This window comes from Notamacropus eugenii, chromosome 5 (assembly GCF_028372415.1).
Source record: "Notamacropus eugenii isolate mMacEug1 chromosome 5, mMacEug1.pri_v2, whole genome shotgun sequence".
In the NCBI taxonomy this organism is placed as follows: Eukaryota; Metazoa; Chordata; class Mammalia; order Diprotodontia; family Macropodidae; genus Notamacropus; species Notamacropus eugenii.
The window spans coordinates 415,471,943-415,489,428 of NC_092876.1; the positions used below are offsets into that span (position 1 = coordinate 415,471,943).

At 39.5% G+C, this 17,486-nt stretch overlaps 1 protein-coding gene across 2 annotated transcripts; it reads left to right on the forward strand.

Annotated features, from left to right (window-relative positions):
- Positions 1-791: 791 nt before the first annotated feature.
- SIK1 (salt inducible kinase 1) lies at positions 792-15,842 on the forward strand. Of its 2 annotated transcripts, none has more exons than XM_072614835.1 (14): positions 792-928; positions 1,815-2,033; positions 3,009-3,125; positions 6,316-6,379; positions 6,680-6,841; positions 7,050-7,174; positions 7,353-7,476; positions 8,418-8,641; positions 8,998-9,147; positions 9,692-9,814; positions 9,989-10,211; positions 10,989-11,264; positions 12,076-12,307; positions 13,061-15,842. In XM_072614835.1, exons 2-14 carry the CDS (start codon positions 1,881-1,883, stop codon positions 13,446-13,448), a joined length of 2,361 nt encoding a protein of 786 aa, XP_072470936.1. In that variant the 5' UTR covers positions 792-928; positions 1,815-1,880; the 3' UTR covers positions 13,449-15,842. The 2 variants fall into 2 exon arrangements, with proteins under 2 accessions (XP_072470936.1, XP_072470938.1); XM_072614837.1 differs by lacking the exon at positions 792-928 and adding an exon at positions 1,032-1,112.
- Positions 15,843-17,486: the final 1,644 nt, after the last annotated feature.

Below are 17,486 nucleotides of genomic sequence, written 5' to 3' on the forward strand. Positions count from 1 at the left end.
ATTCTCGCCCGCTCTGCCCAGCACGGAGCTGCAGCTGGGGGAGGAGGGGCTGGGAGCCCAGGATGAAACACCAGGAGCTCGGCGGCTGGCGAGGCTCGCACTCCAGACTCCGCCGAGGGCGAAGGGCTGCCCGCTCCCTCCTGACGTCACCGCCCAGCGGTCGCCAGGGAGACGTCCCCTGCGGGGCGCGCGTCAGAGCAGCCCGTCTCTAGGCAACGGATCTCTCTTCTCCCTTCCTCCCCCCTCCCTTTTCCTCCCCTCCTCCCGCAGGCTCACCACGCCCCCTCCCCCGCTTGCTCGCGTTCTCTCTCGCACTTTGCCTCACGTCGCTCTGGCGTCAAAACGACGTCAATGGGAATGTATCAATTTGGCCCGGGCTCCTGCCGGGAGGCCGGACGAGCGGGCTGGCCGGGTGGAGGGGACCAACGTGAGGGGGCGTGGCCCTGTGTAGTATCCCGAAGCTGGGACGCAGGAGGAGGCGGGGCCGGGGTGGGGGTGGGGCTGGGGGGGTCGCCCTCCGGGGAGGGATGGAGCTGTCAGTTCGCGGCTGGGAGCGAGCCCAGTCGGGCCGGAGTTTCAGTGCGGACTGGCAGCGGCCGCAGCCCGCACGGCAGGAGCGGCCGCCCCATGCTCGGCGACCTCGAGCGCGGCCCGGCTAACACCCTCCTCGGCCGCCACCCCCCGCGCCCGAGCCTCCGGGCCGGCGCCCACAGGCGCCCCGCCGAGACCTCTCTGGACCCGGGCCGGCCGGCCGCTTTCCTCGCCCGTCCGCCCGCCGCAGACTGGAGGTGTGCCCTTCCCGGCCGCCTCGCCCCCCTCAGCTTCCCCCCGGACAGCGGGGTGGGCTCTCTGCAGTCTCGCCCCTCCTGGTGCGAGGGGCCGCCAATTCCCGGGAGACCCTGGAGGAAGAGGAGGAGGAGGGGCCGAGGTGAGCCGGCTTGGGGTCGGAGGGGCTCCCGAGGTCCGGGGACGGCCCAGGCAGAACTCGGGGACCAGCCCCGGCCGCGGGGCGGGGGAGCTCGGCTCCGAGCTGTTCAAGTTGGTGGCATCCTCTCCTGGGGTGCTCCGGGATCGTGGGGGGTGCATGCAGTGCTGGGAACTCCTTTTGTTTGGTGAGTAATGGTCCGGGGTTTCCCTCGGCCAGATGTGTGAGCGTGTACGTGTCCCTCGGGCTGCATGCTAACTCGTCTGCATGCCTGCAGCCCGAACTCTGTGCACGCACACGCGCACGGACACACGTGCCCTTCCGTGGCCGAGACCCCCACCGGAGCGATTGGGCTGCAGTTTGATAACTGACTTGGGTGGGGTGCGGTGGGACGGGCTGGGGGGGACTGAGTACAGTGGGGATTTTTTTTTTGTCCCTGGGTGGCTTCGGGCTTCCAGGAATGTGGAAGTGCCGGTTAAAGGTTGGGATTCCTCAATTCCTCATTGTTGTTAAGTGCCGAGCATCTCCACTTACTCTGAAACACCTTGGGCTTGGGGGAGAGGGTGGCCGAGGGGCGGGGATGAATCGGGATGCTGGTTTCATACATTGAAATGTTCCTAGGATTTTTTTTTTTTGAGCAAAGCAACAGAGTTTGAAACATTGTATTTCTCTGCGGGGAACACAAACCTTAGAGGATGCTGTTATTTGGGAAAGATTCGTGTCTTTTGTTAAAGGAATCTAGAAATTTATCTGTGAAAAGAGAACATTTAAAACCCAGGTTCTGAAGCTTAAAATGTGTGTAAATTGGGAGACCTAGATAACAGAGTTGAAATTTCATTGATAGATAGGTGCTGGATCCACCTCTTATCTCATCTTTTTCTTCATGTAGGTGCAGGTTATAACAGAAGAAAATTGTAAGAAGGTTCTCTAAATATCCCTAATCACAGTGGAAGCCATGGTGATCATGTCAGAATTTACCTCAGTCCCCACTTCAAGTCAGACACAGCAAAGGCCCCTCAGAGTTGGATTTTATGATATTGAAAGAACCTTGGGAAAAGGAAATTTTGCTGTGGTAAAACTAGCCAGGCATAGAGTCACCAAAACCCAGGTAGGTGTAAGATTTCTGCAATCATTTCATATGTACTAACACATTTAATCTCCTTTCCAAGAAATTCTTCCTCTTCCCTTTCACAATAGTCAAGGACACAGGGAAAAGGCTTTGCATGTTCTTCACAGTAATCTGTGTGGTAGGTGTTGTAAATACTGTAAATATTATGCTTATTTTTACTGACAAGGAAACTGAGGTCAAGTATGTAGCTAGTACTTGTCCTTTTTGGGGGGCACAAATTATAACATGCATGCAATATTAAGTTTGAAATTTTCTTTCAAGTGTACCAATTAGTATTTATTGCCAAGTCATTTACTTTGGTTTGTTTAAATGCCTTGAAGATATTTTATTTATCAGTCAGTGAACAAGAATTTAGGTGCTTTCTGTATGATAGACTCTGTGCTGGTGATACAAAGAATAGAAAAAAACAACACAAAAAAACCCATGTTGTTCCTGCTCTCAAGGAGCTAGCGAGACAACATGCAAACAATTATGTGTGAAGAATATATAACAGAGGGAAGCTATAAAAAGGAGTTTGGGAAAGACTTCCTTTAAAAGATGGAATTTTTAGCTCGGACTTGAATCAAGTCAGGAAAGCTGAGGAGGGAGAGAATTCCAGGCATGAGTGAAAATGCCTGGAGACTCGATATGATGTATCTTGTGTGAGGAACTTCAAGGAGGCCAACGTCACTGACCTGAAAACTATGTTGGGGCAGAAAAGTGTTAGAAGACAGGAAAGACAGGAGGGGGCCAGATTTAAATGACTGTAAATGTTAAACAAAAGACTTTATACCTGTGACATTTTAAGGCATTTAGAAAATTATTTTCTATTTCTTCTCTCTTACCATGAATTACTCAGTATAGTATTGATTTAGAATTCAGCTCGCAAAAACTGAATTATGTAAATTGTGCAGTAGTCCATCAGGGATTTTATGTGCAAAGTAACATTTTTTTCTTCTTTTCCCAAATTTACAGGTTGCAATAAAAATTATAGATAAAGCAAGATTAGATTCAAGCAACTTGGAGAAAATTTATCGCGAGGTTCAGATAATGAAACTCTTAAACCATCCTCATATTATTAAGCTTTATCAGGTGAGAAATCAATTTGAACAGCATGTGTGTTAGCAGATGGAATTGCATGCTATGGTTTTAGTTGCCAGTGATCTTACCTTGCAAAGAGTTCTTAAATCCCTTGAAGCAGAGGCATCAAACCAGAGGACCACAACACTATTACATTTTAAAACTAAGTCCGTATGCAGCCATAGGGATTTTTATGTATAGATTAATATTTTCTTTTTCACTCCCTTAAAGGAAAGGAATGCTTGTCAGTTGCTTGTTTCTACAAATAAATACTGCTCTTATTGACAGTAAGGAGGTCACTCGCTTTAAACTGAATAAAAGTAGACATAATATTTCTCTGTAAAATTATGCAGCTATTTATGACCTAAACATATGACAGTTTATGACATAAAGTAAAATCTATTTGTTGTCTTCTAAGATAAAACTATTCTACACTTGTATCAAAGCACAAATTTACCCACCATTTTATGCTTCCACATTAATGAGGGTGAAGATGTGATATTAGAAAACTACTTTACTTTTGAAGGTTAAAACATAGACAGGAAACTTATTTGTTATTTGTTAAAGATAGGACTTTAAAAAGTCAAGTTTTCCTGGCTTTGAGGCCAGCTTTCTAGCTATTAGACCGCACTAATTCTTTAGTGCATGTAGAAAGGCAAATTTGAATGTCCTATATAGACGGTTACCTATATCACAGACAATGCAGAACGAAACTAGAAACTTATCTTGGTAAATTATGATGAATTTGCTGCTTTAATTTTGAAAACAAATGCATTTTCTTTAACTTACCTTTCCATAGATACCATGCAAACATTTGTCTTCCCCTTTTAAGAAATTTCCCACATGATAGTTGAAAATACTTTAACCAAGAGCAGTAAATTTTAAACTATATCCAGGATAAGAATGTCTCAGAATTTTATGTCTTTATCTGTTGTTTCATTTTATTCAATTTTTGGTTAAAATAAGACCTAAATGTTGACTCAGAATAATAAATATTCATTAGAACAAAAAAAAATCAATTTCTAATTATCCTTGCAATAAAGAATGTTTCTTAAAAAAATTATATCAATCCTTGGTCAGCAAGAGATTCTTTATATTTGATTTAATTTGTGTGTTTCTCTTAACTACCTTATGTAATACCCCATAGACTGGAGAAGATGAAAAAGCAATGTTTGTTCATCTGTACAGGATATTCATATCTTCCTACACAAAAAAACATAACTATTGGAAGTAGTGGAAGATGTTTAGTTTTCCATAACAGTGGAAGATGTTTAGGCTACTTTAAAAAAAAAGAATAGCAGTGGTAGAACATTAATAAGATTGCTGTGAAACTTTTTAAAAAGTAGCCTTCTTAAATTCATGGAGTCACTCCTGGTATTTCTGTTGTCACAGAAGTTGATTAAATTTGTGTTACTAGTGTTTCCAGGATACATTGTAACTTATGTTGTCCCAGTTGTTGGGCCATGATATTTGTAAACATTGGATTGGAAAGAGGATAGATATTATGCTTTGATTTTACTTTATTTTTTCTCTGCCCTTTTATCCAAGTTTATCGTATTGAACTAGTGCATTTAATGCAATAAAGAGTCTAGATGATAGATTTTTCTACAGTGAATTTTCTTTCCTTGTTCTTAACTGTGTTCTCTCTACCTGTTGGTTGAGACTCAGAAATTGGAAATAGAGCTCCATGACATAACAGTGACTTTTTGTTGTTGTTATTCTGATTTCAACACCAGCTGGCACTTTTCCCAGAACATTTCAGAAATGCCTCACTCTTTCCCTTTAGTATTCTTGAACTTGATGTATTTTTTTCTCTTATTGCTTATTTATTTTACTTCACTCTCCTTAAATGAATAAACTGAGAAGACAAAAGCATCATTTCCTTGATCTTTTTTTTGAATATGTATAAATTTTTAGGCTGTTGGTTTGTTTCTCAAGATTTTAATTTCTTTACATTTACTGCTTTATGCAGAAGAATAATTTTCTCACTAGATTTTTTTTTAAAGCGAGATCTTCATTGTGGTTCTCTTTTTTTAAAACAAAAGTTCTATTCTTTTTTCCATCTCCTTTCCTCCTACAGTAACAATAATACGTGTTTATGTTTTGTGTTTTTCAAAGCCACCATTTTTTAATCTTTTTTTAAAAGCTTATTTTGTAATCACATCTCCTGGCATAAAGATGCCTCTAAATTTTAAAAGGAAAAAACCAATTCCAGATCAATAAATGGAGACACAGATGTATTATTGACATTTGCTATTGCCATTGACGCACATCGAACTTGCACAAACAGTAAGCTATTGTTGGCAAAGACTTAGTTTATTATGTCAGCAAAGCAAATGGGGATGGAGTATTGGATAGCCATAATTTAGTTTGTTTAGGCTGTAAATATCAACCTAGATCATCTGTTACCTGCTAGGTTTCTGTGGTAGGAGCAATATTCTAACCCGTATCCCTATGTAAGTTAGGCCAGTTTTTCCTTAAAAGATATTTGTCATCCTTAAGACATGGTTGGCCCAGGTCAATAAAGGTTCAGGCTGTTGTCTTCACTCCCTGGTGGCCTGAGTATAGACAACTGAAACTGAAAACAGCCATAAATAAATGGTACTAGGCCCACTCTGATAGAAAACTAGACAGCTCAGGCAAGGGAGCTTCACTCAACTGAATCAACTTGAGGTACCCTCAGACCCTGTGTCTTGCTATTGCTAATATATCTCCTTTTGTTAACCCTTGAATGACCTACAGGTATCTCATTTGTTCCACTATTGAACCCAATCTATTGGGAGTGGCCTGAGTCAGGTCTAGGTCATAACAGCTTCAGCTTCAGAGAAGAAAATCATGAATTGCAGCAACCTGTACTTTGAATGGCCAAAAGTAATGTGTGATTCTGTGCAGAATACATGACATCTTCTTAGAAAATATATAAAATGACTGAAAGAAGCCTAAATGTTGACCTATTTTCTAGAAAATTTAAGAGTAAAAATAACTCAGCATATAGGCAAACTTCAATTCTTGGTAAAAAAAAAAAAGAAATACAGTACACAGCAGCAAACATCTTTTCATTGACAAGAATCTCCTAATCGTGGGCCTGCTTCTGTTGTTTTTGTATAAGATGATTAAACATGCTTTGTTTTCAGAAATGAATTCACCGTAGATTGTACTATTGCAAGTTTTGCTCACTGATCTCTTGCTTTATATTTCTTAGGTTATGGAAACAAAGGATATGCTTTACATTGTCACTGAATTTGCAAAAAATGGAGAAATGTTTGGTGAGTTTCTTTTTCTGATTGGTTACTTTTGGTAGGGAAAGAAGAGATTCTAACTTGTACCAAATTTTTGTAGGGGAAAGGGAAGAAGAAGAGGCTGGCCAACGGGACTCCCAGCCCCACATGGGCATGCCCAAAGGATTGGGACTTCTGTTGGCCAGTTTTGCGATTACACATAGTTAAATAAGATTTGCACTATTCAAGATAACAGATTTGTGGGAGCACTTCTTATGACCAGTCATTACTAAGAACTCAAAGAAATTTCCATCTGTATATTATTTAACCTTGTTTATTGATCTCTAGATTATTTAACCTCCAATGGACATCTGAGTGAAAATGAAGCAAGGAAGAAATTCTGGCAGATTCTTTCAGCAGTGGAATATTGCCATAGCCATCATATAGTTCATAGGGATCTCAAAACAGAAAACCTTCTTTTAGATGCCAGCATGAATATCAAGCTAGCAGGTAAGAAGAGTTAAATGTTTTTTAATATTATAAAAGCTTGAATAAATAGCATGTGTAGTTGAAAAAATGTGATACAAATAATAACATTGTAATATAATTTATATGATACTTGTTCCTAAGTACTGTGGGGGCTTTTCCTAAGAATGTGTATCCTCTGACATTTCAGCCTTAAACTAATCCTATTTTTTTCTCTCTCTTTTTCTCACAGATTTTGGATTTGGGAATTTCTATAAGTCAGGAGAACCCTTATCTACATGGTGTGGAAGTCCTCCATATGCTGCCCCGGAAGTTTTTGAAGGGAAGGAGTATGAAGGGCCCCATCTTGACATTTGGGTAAGTGTGTGTGTGTGTGTGTGTGTGTGTGCGCGTGCGCACGCATGCGTGTGTGTTTGTGTGTGCATGCACATGTATGCGCACATGTATGTAATCCAGTATTGCCATATTGTTAGGTTCTGTGCATAGTGTGACATTCACTGATCAGAGTGTTGTATTGTTACTTTTTTGTTAACAGAGCCTTGGTGTTGTGTTATATGTCCTTGTCTGTGGCTCTCTTCCTTTTGATGGGCCCAATTTACCAACTTTAAGACAAAGAGTGTTGGAGGGCCGATTCCGTATTCCTTTCTACATGTCCCAAGGTATGTAAGATCTTTAAAGATCTAAGAACTCTTTGAAATCTTGTGATAGTTAATTATTTTGAAGGTGAAATTTGTTCCTGAAATACCTACTTGGTTGTCTTTTTGATCTGTATTTGAGTCCATGAAACCATGTATTTGTATATAGAGAATGCTTGTGCTTACTAGAAAACAGCAAAGGCAAATAAAAATCAAAAAGTGTTTTTTAGTGCCCATTCTTATAAGATGTGATCTTGGGCATTGTGGATCTCTTAAAGTAATAGAAAACCAGACTTTTTGAGAGATGGGAAATGGGAAGGGCATTGCTTATCTGTAAAATAAAGGTGTTGGGCTAAGTCATATAAAATTTATAGAGTTAGAGTTGGAAGGGACATTAGAGTTCATTTAGCTCAATTTCCCCATTTTGTAGTCTCTGTGAACCTCTATAATCTAACTTAAATACAAAGAATTAGGAATTCATAATAAAACCTGATCTGACATTTTCCAGATTCAAGTTTCTTTAAAAAGAATTTTTTTTAATTTCCAAAGGTTACTTGAAATGTAGAGTCAAGGACAGTTAAGGGGCATAGTCCTCTCTTCAAAAGCATGACACATTTGACAGGGCAGGTGGACCTAGGGTGTTGGTGAAGGCTAAGTTTGCCAAGTGCAAAAACAAAGCTTGAGAATAGGTAAACATGGTTATAATCCTAAAGGATTATAAAAACTCTAAAGAGTGCTGAGAATCCATTCTATATGTAGATTCTTGCCTATAAGTGCTGGCCAGAGATAGCAAAATGAGATTTTTTTTTCATGTCTAGTTGGAATTTAAAGGGTTTCTAGACTGCTACACTGATCCCTCTGTTTAATAGTTGTTCTTTGTGTGAGTAGGACACAGATCACTTATTGGTTGACATAGCTCTTTTTATCACAGTTTGCCTGTCTTTTCTCTTTTTTTCCAACATCAGATTGTGAAACATTAATCCGCCGTATGCTGGTGGTGGACCCTACCAAACGAATAACCATTGCCCAGATAAAGCACCACAAGTGGATGCTAGCAGACCCTTCCTTTCAGCAGAATCCACCTCTGTCCTTTTCCATTCAGAACTACAGCTCTAACCTGGGAGATTACAATGAACAGGTGTTAGGGATTATGCAGACGCTTGGCATCAACAGGCAGAGAACAGTGGAGGTGAGCTTCCTCTCCTGGCCTACTTTTTGTTCCAGCGCCCTTTTCATGCTTGACTGGTGACTAATTAAATGTACACAACACATTCTTTTTGAGTGAGCCAGCCTTATTAGTAAAAACAGAAGTGCATGGGTCAAGTTAAAATGCTGGCTGTGCTCATTTAAGGGTAAGCTAGTCCCCTCCTCTAAAACATATTCTTAGTTACCAGGAATAACCCCAATGAATAGTCTCAAAAGGAACGTTCAACCGACTTGATTAAGAAATACAAGTCACATTTCTCCTCAGTTTTGCAAACTTGTTACTTTTTTAAAATTCTAGTATTGATGTAGCTATATCAAGTTTCTTTATTCTTTTTCTAGTCATTGCAAAATAGTAGTTACAACCACTTTGCTGCTATCTATTACCTCCTCCTGGAGCGGCTCAAGGAGTATCGGAACACTCAGCCATCTAACTGCTCAGGGCTTGGAAGGCTGCAAAGGTCTAGGAGCTCTGACTTCAGCAATTTTGAGGTGAGAATATAGAAAGCTTTTTTTAAAAGATGTTTTCTCCTCCAAGTTATTTCTTTTTGTCTTCATTCATATAATCCTTCAAATCAAAGGGCCTAGAACTTTTGTTCTAGACCACAAACCTGGATGATCAGTTAAGACTCAATATATTAAGGAAGACTTAATCTTTTTCCTTCTGCTTAGTGGTTGTATAGCATTCTCCTCTTCATCACTGCTTTCCTAACATAGTTTCACTTCTCTGGCTGGTATGGCTCTGAGCATGACAAAAGTTGTGAGTTTAAGTTCTCCCCAAGATATACCACTCTAGAGTTCTCCTGTTTTACGGGATGTCTACCCTGGTAGCTTGTTTGAAATTATTATCAAATTGACCAATTCTTCTTAGACTCCCTACGTGTCAGGTAGAATTTAAGTCTGTTCTAGTTATAAATGGGGAAATCCCAGTAATAAATGTTGGTGGGAAAGAAGTATCATTTCTGTGTTTCTCTGATTCTCATTGTTCTGTTTGAGTCCTTTCCTAATAGTGTTTTCCTTTTGGTCTGACCTGTAGATGCCTCAAGAATGCCTCACTAGTGATGCTCTCAGATCTTCTTTGCTGTACCAGCAGCCTCAAAATTTAACTCAGTCAATGTTACAGGAAGAAATGGATTTTGATTTGAACAACCCACTACAAGTGAGTTCTCACAAGTCATGTTTGTGTGAGGTAGCTTGTGCCTTTGTTTGTCTCCAAAAGTTAAAAACCATAAATGGGTTTAGAAAAGATAATTATATCCTTTTGTTAATTCTGGTGACTAATACTTAATAAGACTTGACTTTGAATGACTTTTATATGTTTAATTTTTTACAGCCACTATTCTTCTCCATGGAGCCCAACTTCAGTGGTCTGTTCCGAAACTGCTCCATCTCTCCCAACAGCCTGCTGGAAACCACCATTAGTGAGGAAGTTAGACAGGATAAAGACTTTGAAGAGGAAATGAAGGCTCAGAACCCCATTCACCTCCCTAGCAACACCAGCAGGAGACATACCCTTGCTGAGGTCACCACTCATTTCTACCAGCGCACCCCTCCATGTGAGTCAGCCTAGAAGCAAAAAAAGCCCTTTTTTTCTTCAGAAAAAGGAATATTAGAAATTAAGGAGGCTCCAGGATGACTGAAGTAATTTTATTTTTTACATCAGTGGTAGAGAGAATAAAAGAGAACTTCATTTTTTTCTCCATTTAACCTTTCATTTGGTTTTAGTGTATAACTTTTTTTTTTTTAAGTCCACTAAGGGGACAGAAGAGGAAGAGCATATGAGTCACATTAAGTGAAACGTAGTCAGTTAATGCATAGTGCACATAGTAAGTGCTATATAAATACTTGTGCCCTTACCTTTTCTGCGCCTCACGCCCTTCCTTGTACTGCATAACCTTGCTGTCATGGTTTCACACCTTAGTCAGCAGCTTCAGGAAAGATGTCTTGGCCTTGGGGTGACCAGTAGAGACTGAGAATAGCCTATATGGTTTAGATTAAAAGCAACCAATAGGGATAACCATGACTGGCTTAGTAAGAAAAAAGTTGAAGATGTCAACACTTGGGAATACTTTTGTACAAAAGACAGGAAACTTTGAAGGTTACTTGTTCGTATTCCATAGCCATGAAACACTCTTCTCTTGTTCTCAGTTATCTCTTTCTCACTCCTGCTCTCCAGAAAATGAACTAGAACATGGTTTTGCAGTTGACAGTGCAGGAATTGCCCTCTTTGTATTACCAAGCAGTCTTAAGTCCTCAGAATATATTGAATGCTGTTTTGGAAAGCTTCAACCAACTCAACGTACCCTTTACAGTGATTTCTCCTTGTCCTCTAGGTATTGTCATTTCTTCTTGTGCCAGCCCAGCAGAGGGAACCAGTTCAGACAGCTGCCTCATCTCCTCTTCCAGCGATGGGTCAGAAGGCCTGAGTAGCTGCCTCAATGACCAAGGGCCGATGGCTAACTCTACTACTGTCAAAATGACCTCTCCTTTCCTTGTGGCACAGTCTGATACCCCAGGCCTGAAGATAGAGGGATGTCTAGGAGGAGCTGCTCTGTTACCTGTCAGTTTTCAAGAAGGAAGGAGAGCTTCAGATACCTCACTCACTCAAGGTAAGCTCTCCCAAGTAAGTGAAAGACTTTGAGATTTTGCTGTTTGCTTAGAAAACTTCTTTACACATATTTTCTCATTCATTTATTACTATAACAATTCCCTAGATTAGGAACTTGAGACAAAGAAGAGCCAGATGGACTTATGTAGGTTCTTAAAGCAATAAAAGCAGTAAGAATATGCTCAACGGTAGTTCTAGTCATTGACATTGACCTCTCCAGTTCCCCTCATTCCCATAGTTCTGAAATTGAAATGCACTTAATATAATCTAGAACTCATTCCATGGCACAGTGAATGCTTACTAGAGTACCTCAATCTATTTTGATTTTCGTACTGAATACAAAATCCAACCCTTTGGGTGGTTAGATGTTATAACAAAACCCTGATACTCTAAAATAAGAAATCAGGTATATATTTGTTTCTTTGCTAGCTGTTGCAGGACTCTGCATTCCTAAATTCCTCTTCCTGCCTTTTTGGTATTGCTCACCACATGCCTCTTGCGTTTATTTCTTATTGATATGAATGTTCTTTTAAATGCATGTTTAGTGGTTGTTAAGCTCCTTCCAGCCTCAAGTAGGGCCAGATTTGTAGCCAGAATCCAAATCTTTGCTAAATGTTAGAGCTTTCATTAATTTGGGAAAAGGTGTGGGGACAGTGCATGTCATCAAAGGGTACTAAGCATCAAACAATTTCTGCCCCTTCTTGGCCTTTTCCCCTTAGTTTAAGAACTGCCTAAAGTATCTTGAACACCAACAACAATATTGCACTTACAAGCAAAAGATAATAAAATGTCTTTATTTTATTCCTCCCTAGGCTTGAAAGCTTTTCGACAGCAACTCCGGAAAAATACTAGAACAAAAGGATTTCTAGGACTAAATAAAATTAATGGGCTGGCTCGACAAGTATGTCAGGCTTCATCGGGTCGAACACCAAGAGGATGTCTGAGCTCTCCTCAACACTATCAGCCGAACACTTGCCTATATAGTAGTGGAGGAAAAAGCGGAGAAGGTGGGAACCTGCTAGAGGAGGTTCTTCAACAGCAAAGGTAAGATAGCAAATCAGAGACACATTTCCTAGGGGGAATCATATGTTGAAGTTTGTAAAAAACTTACTTCTTGCTCCATTCTCTCCTGTATTCCTCTGTTTTATATAATTCTGAAACACAACTTCCTTCCCCCCAAGGGAAATGAGTTTATGATTTGGGACCTATAGTCTGTATAAAGTTGGCAGTATACAGATAGAGACAAACAAATCTATAAAATGAGATGAGGGGAAAAAGCTAGTAGAGAAGAGGAAGGAAATAAGCATTATAGCAGCTACTATGTGCCAAGTACTGTGCTAAGCCAGAAGCAGACTTCTCATTTGGTCCTCAAAACAACCTTGGGTAGTATTATCATTTTCATTTTGTATTCTGGGAAACTGAGGCAAACAGAAGTTTGCCTAGGGTCACACAGTCTTCCTGACTCCAGGCGCATTGCTCTATCAACTCTGCCACCAACTGCCAAATAGATCAAAATCACCATGTTTGGTGGCATCTCATGAGTTTCTGTAAGAGCATAAAAATTTCAGAAGAATGTAAATGTCAAAAATAACTCTTGTTAGTCAATCACAGTACTGCATGTTCGGAACTAATGAGCCCCAACTTCACAAGGAAAATTTCTTTAAATGTTTTTTTAAAAATTACAAAATGAAAACTTGTGTCTTTAAGCTATGGTTGAAGCATTGAGGGAAAACTTCAAGGAAATACCATTAAGTGATTTTCCTTCTTCCCTTGTCTCTCCTTTCTACCCCTGTTTAGATTGTTGCAGTTACAGCATAGCACATCAGTCCCTCTGAGCTGTCCTCAGGCTCCACAGCTGCCCTCAGCACAATATGTCATTTCTACTTGTGATGAAACCTATCAAACGCCCAATTCTCTTCTGTCTTCAGAGCTACTAAAGGGGAATTCTGTAACGCACCCTCACCTCTTCAAGACCAGTGTCTCACCGGTGTCTTCAGCAACCCAGCTCCTAGATTCTCACTTGTATATCAATAGCAACACCTCTCCAGTCACTGCTTCTTTCTCCCAACAGCCTAATTTTGCCATCTGGTCTCCAAGCTGTGATCCAGCAGTTTTGCAGCAGGGTGACTGTGAAATGGAAGACCTTACCTCTACCCAGCTGAGGAAATTTGTCCTGGTTCAATGAGAGACCTCTGTTATTTATTGTTTTTTCCCTCCCTAAGGGACTCCTATTGTCCAATTGCATGGGATGACTGATTCTTTGAAGCAATAATTTTAAAGTATGTGAAGATTTCAGACTCAGCCAATAACTTTATAGAAATGATAAAAGCAATACATCGTGTTTTCGCTTTAAATTTTTTTTCTTGCACTGAATGTATAGAAGGACTGAAAATGTTTTGCAGAAGAAATAATGCAAGGAAGAATATTTAATGAGTTGATGGGGAAGGGAGGAAAGGTGGATAAGCTGGGGTCAAAAGAATGAGTGGTACTTGTCAGACAATGCTGCTCTGCTGTTATGCGAAATGTCTAAGGCTGCTGGTAGTGTCGACATAGAAGGGAGAAGGTCATTCAAAAAAAAAGAACCAATTTCTCTTGTTCACAATATTCATCATGGGTTTGTGAAAATTATTACCTCTTAAAAACAGTGGCATGCAATGGTTGATGCATTGATACAAGCATTGCCATTTGTGTGTATATGTGTTTGCTTATATAGGAATTTTTCTTCTTTGTTGTTAACAGTTCTTCACTCCCTGAAACGTGTATGCTTTAGGTGAAAACTGTGAATCTTCTGCTTCATATTTTTTAAAAGTTTTAACAGTGTAACAGTGCTTAATCTTCCAGTTACTGGAATTATTATATCCTCTAAGATCGGGATCTAAGTTGGAGGGTTTTTTTTTTCTTATTTTAAAGATAAGAAGTTTAATGAATTCTTCTCAGAATTGGGTTTTAAAGCATTTCTTTGAGGGGCAAGTGAGCTTCAGGATACTTGAGGGATAATACATAGGGTTTCTGTTTCTCTCACTTAAAAACTCATGGAGGTTATTTTTTAATATGCCTGAGAGATATTTCTTAGTGCTCCGCATTTTAGTTTTGCTGCTAATTGAGTTTTTATGTATTTCATTATCAGGGTTCAAATAGAACAACTTATTTTGGGGAAAATGTGCAATAACCTGAGGTTATAATTATACTGACAAAAGCATAAGGAAAACAGTATGAAAAACTTTTTGGAAAGGAATTTAACTTTTTCTGAACAAAACTTATCTTGGAGAGAATTCTTTTAAAAAAAAACAGTACAACCTTAAGGTGTATAAATCTCTTTATTTTTTTGTTCTTGGATAAATTAAATTAGGTCTTTTTTGATCAGTTTTAAAAAACTTAAAGCCCATAGCAAATACTGTATGTATATAGACAGAAAACGTATATACACTACTTATTTTTTATATTTTGTACTACGTTTTTGTGTTGTTGATCTGTGTTTCCTTTCCTGATATGTAAGTAAAGCTAACATTAGCACCAGTTTGTTTTTAAAGAGAGGCATCATGGGCAGCCCTCATAGTGTTAAGAGATGGAAAGGTGACTACTAAGTTTTAGTAGCAGGTAATGTGCAAGAAATAAACCAGCTGGCAAAAAAAGCTTTCTTGATTTTTAAAAAGAAATTGCTGCCTACATCTTATTACTTTAAGTTTCCATCCCTTTTTCTCAACACAGGATGTCTCTATAATTTTGGTTTTTTTGCAACCTGTGGTATTAAACAAAAGTAATAAAAATTTTGAAGCCAAAGAGTGATCAGATTAATTGGTGGCAGGGAAAAAAGATAGGTAAAAGAGAGTGTTTTATTATCTCCATCATTCCCTAATTTACCTCTAATTAGTATACAGTGCTGAGTATTCATGTTACTTGAGCTTGCTGCTGCTCCACAGAGCTTCCCTGTGAGGGGAAGCTGCTGGAGTTAACTCTTGCTGATTGACCGGGTGCCTTGCAGCAGAGAAAACACCAAAGTCTCATGCTGGGTTGTGAATCAGTCCTTAGAGTGGGACAGAAAAGAGAGAAGCCAGCCATTTCTGTTCCCTCCCTTCCCCCAGGACAGCGCCTTTGCTGGCCTTCATTTTTACAAAGGTAGCAAAGCAATCTAAACAAAGTAGTGATTTACCCATTTAAAAATAATTTGTTGTAATGTCTAGATCAAAGGCTACAGAAATGTTTTTTGTTGTTGTTTGTTTCCTGTTCTAAGCAATGATGAGCACTTTATTTTCATGGTATTTTCTTCCCTATTGCTATAGAACCTTTTTGAAACTGTTTGGCTAATAGAAAAGTCTCTGTGAATTTTGCAGATTTTCTTGACAGTGTTCTGCAGACTGCAACGTAATAAGATATTTAAAGACACTATGTGATCTGCTTGGTGTATATGTATATATGTGGTGGGTTGTGTTTTTTTTTTTACCATGACTTAATCAATTGTTTTATTTCTTAAAATGAGAAATGTATGCCAAAATAATTAGTTGATGTGTTTTTATTTAACATTAAAATAAACATTTGGGGAAAAAATTCTAAATTTTTTTCCCCTTGTGATTCTTAAGAATTTCTACAAATGATTTTTTCCTCATCTGTGTTGACTTATAGATTATGAGGAATGAAATGGAACCCTCATTTTGTGTAACCCATCCAAGCCTGCTTCTTCTAGAATACCTCATAGCTCCAGTTCCATAAGAATTTTTCTTTTAAGAAAAAAAAAAGCTATGCAACTGTCTGCTACATCCAAACTGGATGTAAATTGGAATCTATGAATAGCATTCTATATTCAGATGATGAAATACCCTGTAGTGTCATTAAATAGAAAGATCAGCAAGCTGGTAATAGGATGTCAATCAATAAACATTTATTAAGCACCTCTTATGTGCCAGGCACTGCTAAACACTAGGAATACAAAAAAAAAAAGGTAAAGAAAAGTTCCTAAGAGAATTTACAAACTAATGGAGAAAGTTTAAACTTCCAGGAGCCAAGATGGTATAATAGGCAGTAAGCCCCTCTCACCCTCTTTTATAGACTGAAAAACCCAGAAAACATTGCCCCAAGAAAAGAGAATAGTGGAGCCAACAGAAAGATGGGGTACAGCAGTCTTTTAGCTTGGGAGACTAGGAGGATTAACAGGAAAGGTCCCTCTTGCTGTAGCTGAAGGGGACTAGTACAGGATGGGAGGTGTCCCAGCAAGCCCCACCTCAGTAAGCCAGTGGGAGATCCTGAGCCCAAGGGTGGTGGAGCAGGCAAGTGCCAACACCAGACACACACCAGCCACCACCAGCAGCTCCAACTCAGCACCATGTAAACCACCAGATCACTACAACATCCAGCTGCCAGCACTTAAGGCCCCAGCACACAAAACCGGTAACCAGGCCCCTAGCCCCCAGCACAAGAAGTATGGGACAGTGCCCCCTGGGCCCCAGAAGCAGAGATCAAATTTAAAATTCAGAAAAAAGGACAAACAATATGAGCAAGAAGAATCAAAGGAAAACAAAGATGGTGACAGAGAATATCAAAACACAAATTCAGGAGAGGACAACATGATCAATATACCCACAACCATAACCTCAAGGTCAAATGAACTAGTTTAAAGCCCCAAAAGCCTTCTTGAAAGAGCTCAAGAAGGATTTTAAAAGTCAAATGAGAGAGGTAGAAGAAAAATTTTTAAATACAATTGGCAAAATGAGAAAAAAATAGTACATTAAAGAAAACAACTTAAAAAGTAGAATTGGCCAAATGGAAAAGGAGGTACAAAAGCTAACTGAAGAAAATAATCTGTCAAAAATTGGAATTGGGCAAATGGAAGCTAATGATTATGAGACATAAAGAATCGGCCAAAATCAAAAGAATGAAAAAATAGAAGAAAACCTAAAATACTTCATTGGAAAAACAACTGACCTGAAAAATAGATCCAGGAGAGATAATTTAAGAATTATTGGTCTACTTGAGAACCATGATGAAAAAAAAAAAAGCCTGGATAGCATCTTTCAAGAAATCATTCAGGAAAATTGCCCTGAGGTCCTAGAACCAGAGGGTAAAATAGTCATAGAAAGAATCCACTGATCACCTCCTGAAAGAGATTCCACATTGAAAATGGCAAGGAATATTGTAGCCAAATTCCAGTATTATCAGATCAAGGAGAAAATACTGCAATCAACCAGAAAGAAACAATTCAAATATTATGGAATCACAGTCAGGATTACAC

Coding starts and splice junctions, on each gene's coding strand:
- SIK1 (XM_072614835.1), top strand. CDS start 1,881: ATGGTGATCATGTCAGAATTTACCTCAGTCCCCACTTCAAGTCAGACA. Junction 7,477..8,417: donor TCCTTTCTACATGTCCCAAG/GTATGTAAGATC, acceptor TTCCAACATCAG/ATTGTGAAACATTAATCCGC. Junction 9,148..9,691: donor CTGACTTCAGCAATTTTGAG/GTGAGAATATAG, acceptor TCTGACCTGTAG/ATGCCTCAAGAATGCCTCAC.